At 35.5% G+C, this 17,743-nt stretch overlaps 1 protein-coding gene across 1 annotated transcript; it reads right to left on the reverse strand.

The window, feature by feature from the left end:
• Positions 1-21: 21 nt before the first annotated feature.
• Positions 22-17,680, reverse strand: LOC149907771 (uncharacterized). The gene is made up of 13 exons (XM_090102854.1): positions 17,527-17,680; positions 16,279-16,561; positions 14,986-15,580; positions 13,450-13,640; positions 13,163-13,335; positions 11,175-11,293; positions 10,951-11,104; positions 9,195-9,446; positions 4,859-5,001; positions 4,001-4,123; positions 3,424-3,526; positions 2,925-3,100; positions 22-1,800 (listed from the first exon to the last, which is right to left on the reverse strand). The coding sequence occupies exons 3-13, from the start codon at positions 15,502-15,504 to the stop codon at positions 1,585-1,587; spliced, it is 2,169 nt and encodes a 722-aa protein (XP_089958980.1). The 5' UTR covers positions 15,505-15,580; positions 16,279-16,561; positions 17,527-17,680; the 3' UTR covers positions 22-1,584.
• Positions 17,681-17,743: the final 63 nt, after the last annotated feature.

Below are 17,743 nucleotides of genomic sequence, written 5' to 3' on the forward strand. Positions count from 1 at the left end.
AAATAATTGTTTGTCACGATTAAAGGGTATTTTATTGAATGATTCATATATTAAATGATTCAACAATATTACAACACACATATTTACATCAAAAAGCTTTATTCGGAACACGAAAAGCATTGAGGCAACATTTTATATTTAGGTACTTATAATTATCTCGATTATAGTATAATATAATAAAATACATCTATCTATTAGAAAATAGCATTTATAGGAGAGAAAACGAAGTGATAAGTAGAGGTCGAAGCACAATAAATTGACCAAGAAGGTACGAAGGGTGGATGAAAGGCATAACAGTCACGATTTTTTAACTATCTAAGTGGCTTAGTAAACCATCTTGGGTAGTAGCATACTGTACTTAACATTTCACAGGCACTTTATTTAATACTAGTAAAAAATAATCCTACATCGTTTGAAACAATAAAGTTGACTAAACACTTAATAAGCATGCACACAATATTTAAATGTCTAATGATCTAAACACATTATTTTCACACATAAATTTTCAAACTATATCGTTCTAACAGTACAGATTTATATCTATTATATCGTAAATGATTGTAAATGAAAATTCAAAATATCCATAATAATCATAAATGTATTACAATTTACACATAAGATTCTATTCAAATATTTTTTTTTAAGTTTTTTTTTTTTCAAATCATTTCAATTTCAAGTTTGGGAATGAGTCAGAAAAATCATATTTTATTCAAAATCTACTCAAAATGGATGAACCGTTTAGAGCAAATTTGAAATTTATATTGTTTGGTGTTGCCATTACATATATTATTACGCACTCGATATTGTACTTCTTATAAAATTTAATTCGAACTTTAACGTACGAATAAAAATCCTCGTACTTCAAATAATAAAATAGGTATATAATATTATATCCGCAAAAAGCATAAGTACAGACATCACGGACAATTTTTTAGATACTTTTATAGATAAATTTTATGTTTCCATTGACAAAATATAAAACATGAATCATCAAAAAAATAAATCCGACTACTGCATTATTTGCAAAATATATTAAAATGTTTGTTTAAAATTTGATAAAACACAATTTAATACAATCATTTTAGTAGCTATCGGTCATAATAAGAAATGCGTGCCATCAATAAGTGTTTCCAATTTATTATAAAACTTTTTATAAATCGGTTAGCAAATTATGAAAATTCATGATGGAATACTTATCTTATTAGTCGTATTAGTTAGTGAAAAAATAAGAATTAATGAAACCTTCAAATAAAATCAATATCATATTATATTTAATTACCTAGTTGAAATTCTCTTACGCATTTCTGCCATCAATATCAATGCAAACGTAAGGTTTTCACATTCTCACATTATCAGAATCATAATGTCCGCAAGAAAATGGACTAAAAACAAATACTTGCCTTTATGTTACTTGAAGTTTGAAACAGAACATCACGGTTTAACGTCAAAGAAATCATGAGCTCAATGATACTTTTATAAGCGGTGCAAAATGCGACAGACGACGACCGCGTGATGATTATTATTATTGGCATATTAAATTTGTATTTTGAACCGTTCCCCATCGGAGCAGTCCGATATTGATGGCTATTGAATGAGGGGGGAGCTTTGGCTGTCGCTGAAGTCTAATGTATAGTACATGTCGGTAGTATCGAAGTTAGTGGGCGGTTGGAAGGGGGCCGGGTTCGGTTCCCGTTTGTCCTGCAACCAGTGGTGGGGGGGACCCGCTTCTGTGACCCGCGCTGAGAGACCGGACAGTAAGCGGGAGTATGTTTTGTTCACGCGACAGTGGCAGGCTGTTACCTGGAAGTGGTGTATTTAATATCCGTTAAAAATGGTAAATTTTCTGGAACGCTCTTGCTACTTGAGTTAATACGAAGAGAAATTTGACAATATACGCACGCACATTTGCGAAATTATAATATAACTATAGATTGCTCTTAAGACTATATAACCTACCTTCTCATTATGAAAGCTTCAATGGTACAGGATGAATATGAACTGAATAACTTGTAAATTATTGGAAACTTTCCACCGCTCTCCATAATCTTTAATATATCAACGTAGCACAACGCCAATGGCTTCTCTTTACACAGCACATAGGCGCTGTGTGGAAGTAGTGAAAGCGATCGGGGTACAAGCCCATCAAAACTGCATTTAACTACTGACATAAGTTCCCATTCATCCCCGGTAACAAGACACGCCAACTTACCACAACTCCCACGATAGCTATCGCTGCTCCCAGGGTACCGGCCGCTATGTACACGTTGTGAAGGCGATCGTGGTACAGGCCCAGCAGAACTGCATTTCACTACTGACAACATTCATCCCCCGTACCCAGACATTCCAACTTACCACAATTCCCACGATAGCTATCGCTGCTCCCAGGGTACCGGCCGCTATGTACACGTTGTGAAGGCGATCGTGGTACAGGCCCAGCAGAACTGCATTTCACTACTGACAACATTCATCCCCCGTACCCAGACATTCCAACTTACCACAACTCCCACGATAGCTATCGCTGCTCCCAGGGTACCGGCCGCTATGTACACGTTGTGAAGGCGATCGTGGTACAGGCCCAGCAGAACTGCATTTCACTACTGACAACATTCATCCCCCGTACCCAGACATTCCAACTTACCACAACTCCCACGATAGCTATCGCTGCTCCCAGGGTACCGGCCGCTATGTACACGTTGTGAAGGCGATCGTGGTACAGGCCCAGCAGAACTGCATTTCACTACTGACAACATTCATCCCCCGTACCCAGACATTCCAACTTACCACAACTCCCACGATAGCTATCGCTGCTCCCAGGGTACCGGCCGCTATGTACACGTTGTGAAGGCGATCGTGGTACAGGCCCAGCAGAACTGCATTTCACTACTGACAACATTCATCCCCCGTACCCAGACATTCCAACTTACCACAACTCCCACGATAGCTATCGCTGCTCCCAGGGTACCGGCCGCTATGTACACGTTGTGAAGGCGATCGTGGTACAGGCCAAGTGGGAGCCGCATCACCCGAACTGATCCACTTCCACGAGTCTCAGCGTCCACATCTCCTTCACCATCGATCACTGGCTCTAGTATGAAGTCCTCTGTAATGTAATATATGTGTTTTATAGTATTTGCATACCTCTGCTTAAGCTGTAGAAAGATAATAAGAATATTAAGACCAAACCGTATCACCGGCAAAGAGGTTCTTGTTTCTTGTCTTTTTGTTGGATAAGTTCTGCGGAAATTACTTTTACTACTAAGAGATCCAATTAATTTCTCATTATAGCGCGAAATAATTAAGGTAATAAATAAAAAGTAAAAGCTATCTCATCAATTCAAAATTGCAATCAGGACTTCGACTGCCTGGTATCCTAGAATATAAAACAAATAATGTTGTATATAATTACCATAGAGCAAACTTTACCTTCGCATAATCTTCCAGTATATCCCGGTCTGCAAGAGCAATAGAATGAGTCCACGCCACTCCAGCACGTACCGCCATGAGCACAAGGGTTGTTATCGCATATCTGAAAATAGCATATTTTTCAAAAGTTACTTTTCATTTACTATAAAAAGTCCGAATGGGAAGAGATGAACGACGATACAACAAACAAAGGTGTTATTTTTCTCTGAATTTAACTCATCATAATCCCAACGTTTAAAAAATGCGACATCACTGTAAGTAATTACAGAAATAGGTACCTACAAGAGGGTTTTGTTTTTTAAGTGTATAGTACATTGCTTTTTATGAATGTTTATTTTTCTTTAGCACGCACTCTAGGCTCTAGCGTAAACGGTTGTTAGATTTTTTATAATTAGTGTGAGAATTAAGTGTTTAAAATTATATTATAATACATTATTTAACAGAATTAAGGCGCCAAAATATAGTCATCGGTTTCATCAGATCCGAATTATAAGTGTAATTTGTAAATCCATCAACATAAACTTGTTGTTTATCATATAAATTAAATATGGTACAGTTTTGTGTGAAAGAAACTTACAGAAGTAGCAGGAATATGACATTCTTCACCGACAAAGCCGCGGGGACACTCGCACGCGTAGCTATTGCCGTGGTCCACGCAATAGCGTTGCTCCGAACAGGGGTTTGGGGAACAGAGGTCCACCTGAAAAAGTTTATACTTACTTACTTTCTAAAATATCTTGGTTTATACCAAGATATTTTTTAATATAAGCAAATAAATAAAATTTAAGTATCTACGTGAATGGTATCAATCAAAATTATTATGAAATAATTGAAAAGCTTAACATCTTAGACAAGGTACGAAATGCAGAACAAACAATTTTATTTAAGATTTTGCCTGTTAAATAAAAATCAAACATAAACATTGGTAGGCAATTGGTAATTATATTAAAAAACCATTTGAGTAATTCACTTGCATACTTTATATTATAAATTTGTTTTTAGATGCAAATTATATAAAAAAGGAGGGGAAAGGTAGCGCGTTCCATCTTAGACCACATCTCAGCTTAACATCAGGCAAGATTGTGGTTAAGCGCTTCCCTAATCCCAATAAAAAAAAAACTTAGCAATAGCTGGAATTGTAATTTCTCATATCACAATACCAGAAGAAATTAATCCATGATAAATCAATAATCATAAGTAATAAAAAAATAAAAAATAAGCAGAGACAAGAATTATTTTAAAGAATAGAAAAAATCGACCACGAGGAGGGATTCGAACTAGTGTTTCGCCTTACCGGTGCCACGCCTGACTTCTGCATCACGATCCGGCGACTTGTGATCCCGCTAGAGTAATCGCCTCGTGATCGAATTTTATCTATTCTTAAAAAGAACTCATTTGTAATCCATTTGAATGCTACAAAATGAATATCAAATACCTTAAACTGGCACCTAGGTCCGGTGTATCCCCGATCGCAAGCACAAGTGAAACCTCCAACTTGATCGGTACATGTACCACCGTTCACGCAAGGCGACGATTCGCACTCATTATACTCTAGTTCGCATCTGTCTCCGGTATACCCTAAGGGATAAGATGTTTTCTATTAATTTCCTTGATGATATTACAGTTATTACCTATATTATGTACTACATGCTTACATACTAGTTAACTATGTGAATTAGATACTGTTAACATAAAACGGAGTACCTTTGTGTACAATACAAATATGTAAGTATATCTACTTTTATTTCAGGTTTGGGTTCAGTAGAATTTGCGTAAAAGAGTAACCAAACATCCTCAAAAACTTTCCCTAATATCTTTACGCTTTCCTACTAATATTACCTACTAGATTTCCGCCCTCGGCTTCGCCCGCGACATCATAGGAAAATCCGCATAGTTCCCGTTCCCGTGGGATTTCCGAAATAAAACCTATCCTATGTGTTAAACCAAGTTACTCTCTATATGTGTACTAAATTTCATTGTATGTAATCAGTTCAGTAGTATTTGTGTGAAAGAGTAACAAACACACACATATCCTCACAAACTTTCGCATTTATAATATTAGTAGGAAGGATAGGATAGGATAAATATAACGTACGTAAAATACAGACATCCAAATACTTACACCTAAATCAAATAATACATTCGTATGTATCTGTATAAGTACTATACATTTAAATAGCACCTTAAAATGTATTAGCTCGATAATATTCAGGCACACTCAAGCGACGCTAACAAAACAAATTGAAGGGAAAGGAAAAGCTTTAAATTCATGAATCAGTGATTCCTCACGTTTAATCTATATTGGCAGACTACGAGTATACCAGAAGCTTACAACTCGAGCGGAAGGAATGAATTTGCAATATTGCTATGGAAAATAATTGAGAACGCGAATAATTACTGGATTCAGAGCACTTGTTTGGTTCAGGAATCTAAGCTCTCCTACAAAGCGGACAATGGAGCATACGAGTAATTAAGGTTAGAATACGTAATACGGTGCAAATACAAATCTAAAACCTTAGCCAGATTACAATGAATATCAAAGGGATGTTTTTAGTACGTAAATGCTTTTTTATGAGAGTTGTATTGAGAGGTTTAGGTTTAAATTTAGCGAAGTTTTTTTATAGAGCATTTGTATGCTATAAAAGCTAAAATAAAAAAAATTAAATGATATACCTAAGTTATTCTTGAATTTTAATGAATAAACACGGCGGAAGAAGCAGGTTCGAATCCCGCCTAGTGATCGTGTTTTTTCTAGTCTTTAAAATTTTATATAAGTTATTATTTCGCCACTAGATACTATATGTTCTATATCTAGTATCTTTAAATTAAATATTTTCTAATCATTATCTACATGAAAAGCGGAAAATTTGGTCGGAATATATTTTCCGTCTGATTTATTTCTTCCCCAGAGAGTGCACACAATACATTTCTTTAGATTTCTTATGGAACAAAAAAATTGCAAAGCAATATGCTGTCCTGAAACATTGCCAAACTAGAAATTCCAATTTGTCGCCTGTCATCCGTTTTCGCAATATCTAATTTACGACTATAGGTACCTACGCCTGAAGGATTATAAAATATGATCTCCATACAGTCGCGGCAAAGAGAAATGAATTTCTTATCCTTTCATTTGCATGAATATGAAAGAGATTATTTTTCATTTCATCAGTCTGTCAAAGACAGTATGCTACAGTATGCTATTTTGTCCTGGCACAAAACAACGCATGAGATAAAAAATGGCATCATGCCAAAATGCAATAAGACTTTCACGCTGAATATTGATTCGACGAGATATTGCCACTATATCGGATTATGTTATCTAAGATACAACTCACGGCTCTAGCTCAGGCTTGGATGTGATTGGGATTCTACACTTTAAAATAAAGACAATATTATAAAGACAGATGAGATGTCTCTATATTGTATATACAGGGTGTCCCAAAAAGTAGTGATATACTGAAGCTGGGAGGTAGAGGACTTAGAGGGCTATCCGAATCACCCCCATGTGTGTTATGCGATTTTTCGTATTTTCGGAGTTATTACATTTTTTTCAATTTTTCATCTATCGCCGAGTACGATGAGATTTTTATTTATGGTGACGTGAATTATTGCGCTAGATGCTTGTTTTTTTTTTTGTGTGCTAAGCTGAAAGATAGGCCAATTCAGTATGGTAACATTTACTATCGTTAGATCTTCGAATGGAATAAAAAAAAGAATTAAATGCTATGAAAGATAAAATTACCCAGTATGTTCATAACTTCAAGGGCCCATAAAAAAATAAAATCACATAAAAAAGGTTTTCCATTTGGCTTTTAAAAACTTGCTCTATCGATCAGGTAGCTACCCTAAAAATTTCATTTTATTATTCTGAAGGCTTCAATCGAAAAATTGAAATCTAAATGTGGTAAGTGCAAAATTTTTATTAACATGATGATTATTAAAACCAATAAATAGGTGTTTAAAAATGAATTTTTTTTAAATAGCCCCGCTGTTGCTCAATGCAAGTGCGACATCACCGTAAAAAGTTGTCTTTTTAATGTCTGAATGCTCTTTTATCATTTTTAATGGTTTCTTCTGCTACTATGAATTTCCGGGTTATTTCGTCCAAATTGTGGCAGTCTCTCGTCTTTGTAGTATCCCCACGGAAAAAATTCAATAGGGTTTATGTCCGGAGACCGTGGAGGCCAGGCTAAAGGGCAAAAATACCCTGAAAGATGGATTGGTCGTTGCAGCCTGCGCATGCGCCGGTGACGCCTGCTTTAAAGCCTGGCCTCCACGGTCCCTCGAATAAACCCCATTGATTTTTTTTCAATGGGGATACTAAAAAGACCTCGGCTACTTGAGAGAATGCCCCAATTTGGACAAAATAACCCGGAAATTCATAGTAGCAGAAGAAACCATTAAAAATGATAAAAAAGCATTCAGACATTTAAAAGACAACTTTTTACGGTGATGTCGCACTTGCACTGAGCAACAGCGGGGCTATTTAAAAAAATTCTGGTAATTAAACACCTATTTATTGGTTTTAATGATCATCATGTTAATAAAAATTTTGCACTTACCACATTTAGATTTCAATTTTTCGATTGAAGCCTTCAGAATAATAAAATGAAATTTTTATGGTGGCTACCTGATCGATAGAGCAAGTTTTTAAAAGCCAAATGGGAAACCTTTTTTATGTGATTTTATTTTTTTATGGGCCCTTGAAGTTATGAACATACTGGGTAATTTTATCTTTCTTGGCATTTAATTCTTTTTTTTATTCCATTCGAAGATCTAACGATAGTAAATGTTACCATACTGAATTGGCCTATCTTTCAGCTTAGCACACAAAAAAAAACAAGCATCTAGCGCAATAATTCACGTCACCATAAATAAAAATCTCATCGTACTCGGCGATAGATGAAAAATTGAAAAAAAATGTAATAACTCCGAAAATACGAAAAATCGCATAACACACATGGGGGTGATTCGGATAGCCCTCTTGGTCCTCTACCTCCCAGCTTCCGTTCATCACTACTTTTTGGGACACCCTGTATATATAATCAAATACTTTTAGATCTTACTAAAACCTGATAATTACTCTATTTATTAAAAAACAGCATCAAAATCTGTTGCCTAGTTTTAAAGATTTCAGCATACAGACACACACACGGCGGAACCATTTTTGATACTACCTATGCATAGGTATGTAGTGACAACACATGAAATATACCTACGCAGTATCAATATCAAATTACAAACATTACTTTTTGAAGATACGCAGAACTTAAATTGCTCTTCCTTAAATATAAAACACGTCCATTGAAATACAAATTCTGTTCGTCGCTTTTTGTATTCCTCCGGCACGAAAACAACTCCAGTTAATTTTGTTCTTGTAAAAACTCATCATTTTCTTCGGTCCATTTCTCTGTCTATTTTATTCATTGAATAAGTAACCAGAGCTTACGGATTGTACCTATTTGTATTGCAACAATGAATTACCTCGAAGCTTTACACAAGCCTTAGTATGCCATGAATTATTATTTTGAACTAGAATAAGCATTTAATAATTTGTAAGAATATTTAACATTTTCCTCCTTAGATTAAGGATAGCGCACAGCGCGCGCGCGGAGACCAATCCATAATCTAAGATTTTCCTCATTAATAATATTTATATGTAAAACCGAATGATAATCATTATAGTTAATAGTTATTGCAATACAAGCTCCAAAGATACAAATAAATAAGCATGTTAAACATTTTCAATAGGTGTTATACAAATAAGTTACCAGGCTCGCAGAAGCATCGGAAGTTCGGTCCGCTGTCATCGTCGGTTTGCTCTACGCAGATGCCTTTGCCGCAGGGCTTATCAGCGCAGGCCCCGCCGGTGGCCGGCAGCTCGCAGTGTGTGCCCGTCCACTCTTCCGTACAAGCACAATGGAAAGTTGTCGAACCGTTCATTGCCATGCTCATACACGATCCACCGTTCACACACGGCGATGAAAAGCATGGATCTTTTTCACACTTCCGCCCGGTAAAACCTGTGTTTAAAACCGGGTTTGCGTACTTAATGAATTAAAACATAACAACGCCCGTATATCCCGTATATAATATATAGGGATATGGGAAATGCATGAAATGGAAATGCTATTAATATACACATTTCACTAATTATGTTTTATGTAAAGGGAGAGTGTCTGCTGCTGTAATCCAGGCTTTATTGCCAACCCCGGGATTGAATCCAGAGCCCGAAGCGTTACAGTAATGTTTACAACCGCTACACCGATAAATTGCAGAGCGTACTTTCAGTACCTATCCTATAAGATTTAGATTACCCAAGTTACTTATGAATTCTTCTTAATCATTTTAAAAGTATAGATTTAATTATATGTTTATATAAAAACATCGTACATATTGTCAGAATTATTCATGAATCCCTACATCCTAATGAATTACGAATACTTTAGTTGGATTTGTAATTAACACTATTCATTTATAACAATAAAAGGTATCCAATAAGGATAAATGCCACGGTTTAATTTAATCAGCCTCGAAGTTTTTGCTTTCGACACAATGGTGGGTACAATTAATAAGAATGATACGCACACATACAAGACGTAATGAACATTGTAAGACAATTACCTATACAAAACCAGGAGACATTATTGCCATTAATTAATATAAAGGCATCTGAATCGTTAAAAAATTACAATAATGCAATATTCATTAACAGCGACATTTCATCCATTTTTATGACTTCTTAATATGAAAGGGAGTAAAGCGAGTATCTATTTCTATGAATACCAATTGATGAATATATGTATGATGACGTGAGGATAAGTTTATAGGTGCAAATTAATGGACCTTTATGCTTTGAAAAATAACATCGATGTCAACGGACTCAAGATTCGCTTGCGTTGTCAACTTTTACAGGAAAGTGGAGCAATACAATTTTTGTAGTACCCTTAGTAGTAACCTTTCAAGAAGCAGCATCAAATCGATGAATAATGGACATCTATCGATATTTAAGATATTGAAAGCTGAAAATATTTGTCCGCATTTGAATACCTTTTACGGGTACCGCAAAGCGGGTTGAAACGTTACGCAACAACGCGGTTCGCATACGGTTGCAGATTACGTCACATTGGAATTTAATTGACCGAAAAATGTAATTTATATTCGGCGCGGTTCAAAGCGATCCGCGATATAAACAGAAATTTATTGCTTCACCCACTTCAGACTAATTTTAATCCCGAGTTAATCTCTGTATTTTCTTGCTGATACAACGCTGCATAAGGATTTTACTCAAGCAAAGACCTTTAAGCGCTTCAAATTTTAAATGTTTATAAGATCCTTATAACTGCTTCAAAACAAATAAAAGTAAAACAGTTAAGAAGGTCGTCTTATCGCCTAAACTTGAGCCGATAAGCAATCACATAGGTATATAGATCGCTTTTAGCCATGTGGAAGAAATAATTGTTTAAAGAAAATCAACCTTAGTCGTGTAAAAATAAATTTATATTAACGCTATAAAATAATACGTACCGTATGGACAAAGACAGTGATAGTTGGCCCCGTTGAGAGATTGCGTGAGGTCGACACAAATGCCATTATTCAAGCAGGGTGATGGATTGCAGGCATCCCTGTCTTCACAGTGCGGACCCATATATCCAGGGCAACACTGACATTCGTAACCTTCCTATAATTAACGTTTTCTACATTATATGTTTTCACGAAAAAATAGCTTATCACATTGTTAAATGGCCTACCATAGATACGTTTGTGTAACATACTCCTTTCCCAGAACAATCCTGAGACTCACCGCAGTTATCTGACTTGACCGTCACTTTCAAGCGGACACATTGTGACCCCCAGTTCTCGGATACAACTGTAAAATTTTTATTGTTACATGAACGTGATAAGTAGTAAATACACCACTAACTTATCGAACAAAAATGTCGCTATAATGCTATCAAAAACGTACAATATAACGTCATTACAGGCTTTAAGAATGCTTCATGTCACGCATAACCGTTCTTCCCTGCCATTCCATGTTGAAATGTTCGTTTTACTACTCAAGAGCCCACCAAAACTACGTAAGTCACGCAAATATACAAATTTTACAAATCGTATAAATTGGTGTGGATTTCAAGGATTTCTTATTCCAGCCCTTCCGTACTTATTGTACCTTAATAGGTAATTAATTAGATTTTTTTTTAATTAGATATATGTCGTGGTCATATCGTAGATTTGATCATTTCATGATATGAGTGGCCATTTCACGAAATGGTCGCATATCGTGAAATGGCCAATTTAGTTTGGCCACATCATGATGTGGTTTGGGCAGATCAATGATAAGAAATCGTTTCACGATATGGCCAATTAACGCACGGTTTTTTCATGAAATGATCAAAATTATTTGATCATATCGTAAAATAGTTACATTAATCGTTGGTAGAGGCGCTGCAAGCTCTGTGTTTACGTGATAAGATGGCGGCCGCTGGCGAAAATTAAATTATTCGCAGTTAAAAACTTCATAATTCGTTTAATAACAATATTATGAAGAAAGTCATAGCAAAGAATTTACGACGAAGAGGTACGAGTACTATGGAAAATGTGGATATCTTATATGTATTTAAGAAAAAATGCGACTTAAATAAAATAATTTAAGAAACTACTACTATATTATTATAATTGTTTGTTTTTTAAAAAGCGCTTCTGGCACTCGCCGGCCGCTGCCGCGGCACGCTCGCTTTGCTCGCTCAGCTCGTGCGTTGTTTATCAAAGTCTAACCTAACCTAACCTAACTGTTTTCTATTGCAAAAACGATTCGCTTCTGGCATTCGCCGGCCGCTGCCGCGGCACTAACTTTAATGACATTAAACAAGTTTTTAGAATATAGTTATTCTGAATTTTTTTAATATTTTATGGACTCTTTATATTTTATACGATCTGGCCAAATGTGGATGACCAAATCGTGAAACGTTGACGATTTAACGATCTGATCAAACTATGTTGGCCATTTCACGATATGCGACCATTTCGTGAAATGGCCACTCATATCATGAAATGATCAAATCTACGATATGACCACGACATATACAAAATAGATAGGCTGAGAAAAAAGTTTGAGTCATTTATGAATCTCACTTTTTGGCATAATAAATTAAAAAGCGATGTATAAAATGTTTACTCTGTTTAATGGTTCTCCCGACCATTTCTTGCCACGACAGTACACGGTGGCGAACCTCTATTTGACATTAGCCAACTACGCAGGAGTAAATATATCAATTACATTCTGCATAAGGAGTGTCCCTATTCAGTTACTTTTATAGTATTTTTATGCAAAAATATATGTGCATATTCATATGGAATATAATCTGCATTGTCAATATGTGGACAGTGGAACACCATGAAAATGAGCAAAAACACAACAGTACTCTACTTACTAGAGTCTAGAGTCTAGACTATAGACAATTTGGAATCGTAATCGTTTGATGTATAGCTACATATTTATATGTTATTAATTTATTATATTAATGAATCGAAGTAAATAAAGTCTATTTTATTTCCATCTCAAAGGCTGAAATGCATAAAGAAGAAAATCCCAAGAAAAATAAGAGGATATGAAAGATTTTAAGATAGACAAAACAAATTAATTTACTAGGCGAAAGTTTTAAAACTCTTGCTCGTGACAGCATTATACATGAAATTTACTTATTGGAGCGTTATTATTAAATAACAAAATATTAAGTACCTATTAACAAATTGACCCCATCAGTTAAATCTTTGTCATAAAGTGTGAAAATCTTAGTATCATGTTCATCCAAGGGATTGATATCGAGTAGCATGCCATCAGAAACGTCACAATGTTCGTGTCCTTGCCGCGTCACCTGATACACAGCTGGCTGCAGTAGCGTATGATGTGCCCTGAAAAACAACCCTCGTAGAAACGGAATGCTCAGTGTACCCTATCGGCCACTCGGATACTAACGTATTATAAGGATCACTTGCAAATATAGGTCAAATTATATATACACTGACCTTTCTGCGAGCGAAGAGTTCGTGTCGATAGATTCGTTCTTGGTTTCAACATGGCCGGTGCGGTCGAGCAATAAAGCGTCGGAGATGCGGACGATAAGGATGTCTCCACTCTGTATGTCGGCGGAGCCCTCCCATGACACGATGACCTGAGGGCACTCCTCGTCGCCCCCGAACCGCCCTCCCGCGCACTCCTCCGTTACCCACGCGGTAAAACTCACACATATATTAATTTATAATTATTATACCTACTTAACTAGATGCAATATTGGCTATCGAACCATTTCATTTACTGGAATATGCTGCCTATAACTTGTGTTTTGTTCGATTCTTATGCGTTTAGGTTATTTGCAGATTTTTTGCATCGTGGGGAAAAATTTCTTGAGGAAAAGGTTCCTTTTTCAGTTCGATCACTGATTTTACGTTATAAGCGAGCCAAAAGGCATTAACAAAATAAATTAAAAAAATATTAAGTACCTATTACAATTTGATATTATTATTTTGAACACTACTTATATTATGTAATTTATAAATACGAAAGAGCCTAATCGTTATTGTTATTCATAAATTGCGAGCACTTTACAATCAATTTCGCAAACAGCTGTATCCTTTTCCAAATAAATACAAAATGATGTAGCCCGTGGGAACATCTTCGAGAATAATAAAGGAGCAAAATTACTGAACCAAGAAACCTTTTCCTCTGTTTTCTCTAGCGTAAGACGATTTATGGTTTATATATTTGACCTCGCAATGCTCTTTGCTCTCGTCACGATCAAGTTTTCCAACTGGAATATTATATTTGCCCGTGAGGTAAGAGATAACTCATTACTTAGATAAAAAAATTGATCAAATATATGCAAGTTACAATCCGATATGTATCTATAAATTGAATACCATGGCACTATATCACATTCAAGAATGTGATAGTGCCATTATGTCATGAATAAATCTTATTCACAATATTCGAAATGATTATTTTTCTTTAGAATTTAGTTATTAATTATTTATTATAGAATAAGATATCGATTAACCAAACAGGTATCAATTATATACATATATTGAAACACTAAAAACTATATTATTGTATTGCATCTGGTAAACAAGTCTTATTTGAAAGGACGATAAGATAAATATAAAATGACTCTACATAATATCTAGATCCACCAATATCTTTCATTTAAACCTGTTTTAAGGGAACGTGGAGTGTTTCCTTAAAAATTATTCATCATATTTATAGAAATCAAATAAATAAGGTAGCTTTCTCGTCTATATTTATACAAATAAAGGGCAGCCTTCGCAGAACCAATTCTTAAATCCTATTTCAAGCCTACGTCCATTTGTAGAGATACCTACTTTACTGCGGTCCAAAACTGATTGATTATTGTTATTTATAAATTGTAATTTAATTTTTTATTTTCGTTGATGTAATTGTGTTAAACCGTTATAATTAAATTAATAAATAAATTAAAAATAAAAAACACGCTGTTTCACGTTTCAAATCACGCTGCTTATCTAAATAAAATAAATAATTGAACTTACCGTTAAAGGCAAATTCAACTCATGCGTTTCATTTCCTCTCCAGAGGCGCGACTCCCTCGGTAAGACTGGCAGATCGCAATCTATTGCCCCCAAGCGATCTTGAAGCCGAGCCGGGGTATGCACTGCGCTTCCGAGTGCACTCGAAGTAGTGTTTAACTTTTGCCTTCTTGCACTTTTCACCAACGCTTTTGTGCTCACGTCCGCTGCGACCGTTGAATTGCGGGCGGCACTCGGCCTCTCGGTAGCCTCGTAAGCCTTTGTTGTTTTAACGCTCCCCTTTGTTGTTAAAGTAATGGTGGTCGGGCCTTCTGTTGATGTTAATGGCTTCATTCTGAGCGTAGTCGACGAGATAATGGGAGTGGGCGATTCGTGTAAGCTTTGCGATGTTGTTTTTATATCATATTTAGGTGCGAAGGTTGTTTGGCAAGTACACGTCGATAGATATATGATAACCGCTATAAATGTTGGCACCAAGGACGAGCCGCGTAATACACATGCTCGTAAATAGACCTGCGTCATTATGGTAATTCCTTTTAACGTTTACTTTGTTATTTTGGCACTCTTTGGCTTAATATTCACCCTAAAATTGGTATTCCTGTCAAATAATGAATAAAATTACTGATACCAATTTAATAATATAATACTGAATGAAATTATTCAAATACATAAAATTAAACTTATACACAAAACATCTAAAGGTAATGAAAAAGGTATGAATATAAATGAAACCTAATTGGAAATATAATTTACAATCGCCTATCAAGATACTACAGCGTAATTTTCTTTTACGAGTTATAAATATCTCCAGAGCTTCTAAAGAGGTCCTTAAGGATAAGGACCTCTTGCGCGAAGTTTCTAAAAGGTGACCCCAAAGCTCTTATTATTTCAGTTGCGAGAGCGGCCACTTTTCAGTAAAAAGCTCTATAATTGGACAAGCTGTAGTCCTTACGATAAGTATTCCTGCTCCCTAAACTGAATGACATCTTTGAAGAAACTTTACTAATTTTCTGTGAGAGGTTTACTTACAGTGAATATTAAAAGAAATTTTACATAAAGAAATTATTTAAAATTATAAACGAATACACGAAAATAGTCGTGTTGTTTATTTACTAAACTTGAAGTGTTAATTAAAAAGTTTCCTTTTTCTTTATTAGCTTGAAAAATACGTATACAAACACATTTTCTCCTCATTCAATTTTGTTAAATGCAAATTATATTCATAATAAGTGTATTCAAAATCAAAAACAAATCACACTAAAATGATTTCTAATGCAAAACATAAATAGCACTTACTAAATAGAAGCCAAGCCTCTCCACAGCCCTCGCGCCCGCCGCGGCACAAATTCACGTGTTTGTATTCATCGCATAAAACGTATGTTTTGCATAAAAACAATAGGTTCAATGTTTTGGCAAGTGACAGCAGGGCGGGCGGCGTCGAGCCTCGCAGCCTCCGAGGAACTGAGGGCAGCCCGCCCCTCCGCCCCCGCCTCACTTGCGCACCCTACGCTTTACACATCTGTATCTTCAGTCATTTTATTCTGCGCCTGTTATGTCAATGATTTCCTTCACGGACCGACTATCCTTGTGCAATTATTATTTTTATGAATGAATATCCGAATGATGTTCAAATATTGAATACGGAGCGGATGTTAATCAAATTATATTCTGTGTTCGTTTGAGCGTACTTGTTTAATTGAAAAGTTTGTGTAATCGGCGTTTTGAATACGAGAACTAACTTTGATGAAATATTTGCATATTCAACTTTTTGGGGGATTGAGTTTCGAATGTTTGGAGAAACTCAATTGTATTTCACCACGGCGTTTGTATATTTAAAGCCTATAATCTAAACTGTAATGCGGTGAAATATATGTAAATAACAATAAAAAAATAGTTTTTGAAACTTATTTTGATTTATCTCTTCGCCAGCTACAAAGTATTCAAACTTTTAAAATCCTTGAAAAAAAATATAATCATGTTGAACGCCGGAAACCTCTTCCTTCAAAATAAATACCTATATGTAATTTAGTAAAACCACATGGGAGCACCTAAAACGCTTATGTTATGTACCATAATAAAAGCAATACTGCCTTATAAAAATTTACAAATACAAATTTACAAAGTCAGCAACCCAGCACTGTAAATTTGAGTAGGTAGCTGTTAATCCTCACAATTTAGCTAAAATCAATTTCCATAATGCTCACTTCAGCGTCGAAAACATACTATAAGGAGGTACTATCACGTATTTAGTATGGAAATATGTATTTAAAATATTTATGAGTTACGTAATAGTTAATTTAGACTAGGGAGAGGGGTGGCGCCTATCGTATCGGTTTCATCATTTGGCTTCGTGCCAATCCTCTAACTGACGACTTTTATTTCTACACAAATCCACCACCGATATTCACTCGAAAATATTGAAGTTCCGCTATTTTGAAACACTTTCACAAAGCTGGCTTCGCTCCAATAAATCGTCCTTAGGCTGCGTGCCGACGAATGATACGCGAATAATCTCAGCAATAAATTATAAAAAGCTATTAGGACCTTTCAGCTGTTACATCCACAAGGAAGGAATCGCGTTAGAATTTCCCATTTAACTTGGAGATTTCTTCATGAAATGTAGAGTACAATCCGCAACCGCAGTATAATAGCCGTTAAGAAAATATGTCAGAGACAGTCGGAGCGTTCCAAAGAAGATACATTTGTTTGTCATACAATGAAATATACACATGCGCGCTCATAAACTAGATTACACTAACGC

Source organism: Colias eurytheme, chromosome 6, assembly GCF_061535395.1.
Source record: "Colias eurytheme isolate Ceu_HAF_F1 chromosome 6, ilColEury1 Martin Lab GWU primary, whole genome shotgun sequence".
Classification (NCBI taxonomy): Eukaryota; Metazoa; Arthropoda; class Insecta; order Lepidoptera; family Pieridae; genus Colias; species Colias eurytheme.

Bases quoted from the DNA above. Each gene is read 5' to 3' on its own strand.
- LOC149907771 (XM_090102854.1), bottom strand. From the start codon at position 15,504: ATGACGCAGGTCTATTTACGAGCATGTGTATTACGCGGCTCGTCCTTG. The intron at 3,527-4,000 runs GTAAGTTTCTTT...TGCTATTTTCAG, and splicing joins GTCATATTCCTGCTACTTCT to ATATGCGATAACAACCCTTG. The intron at 1,801-2,924 runs GTAAGTTGGAAT...CACCACTTCCAG, and splicing joins TAGCTATCGTGGGAGTTGTG to GTAACAGCCTGCCACTGTCG.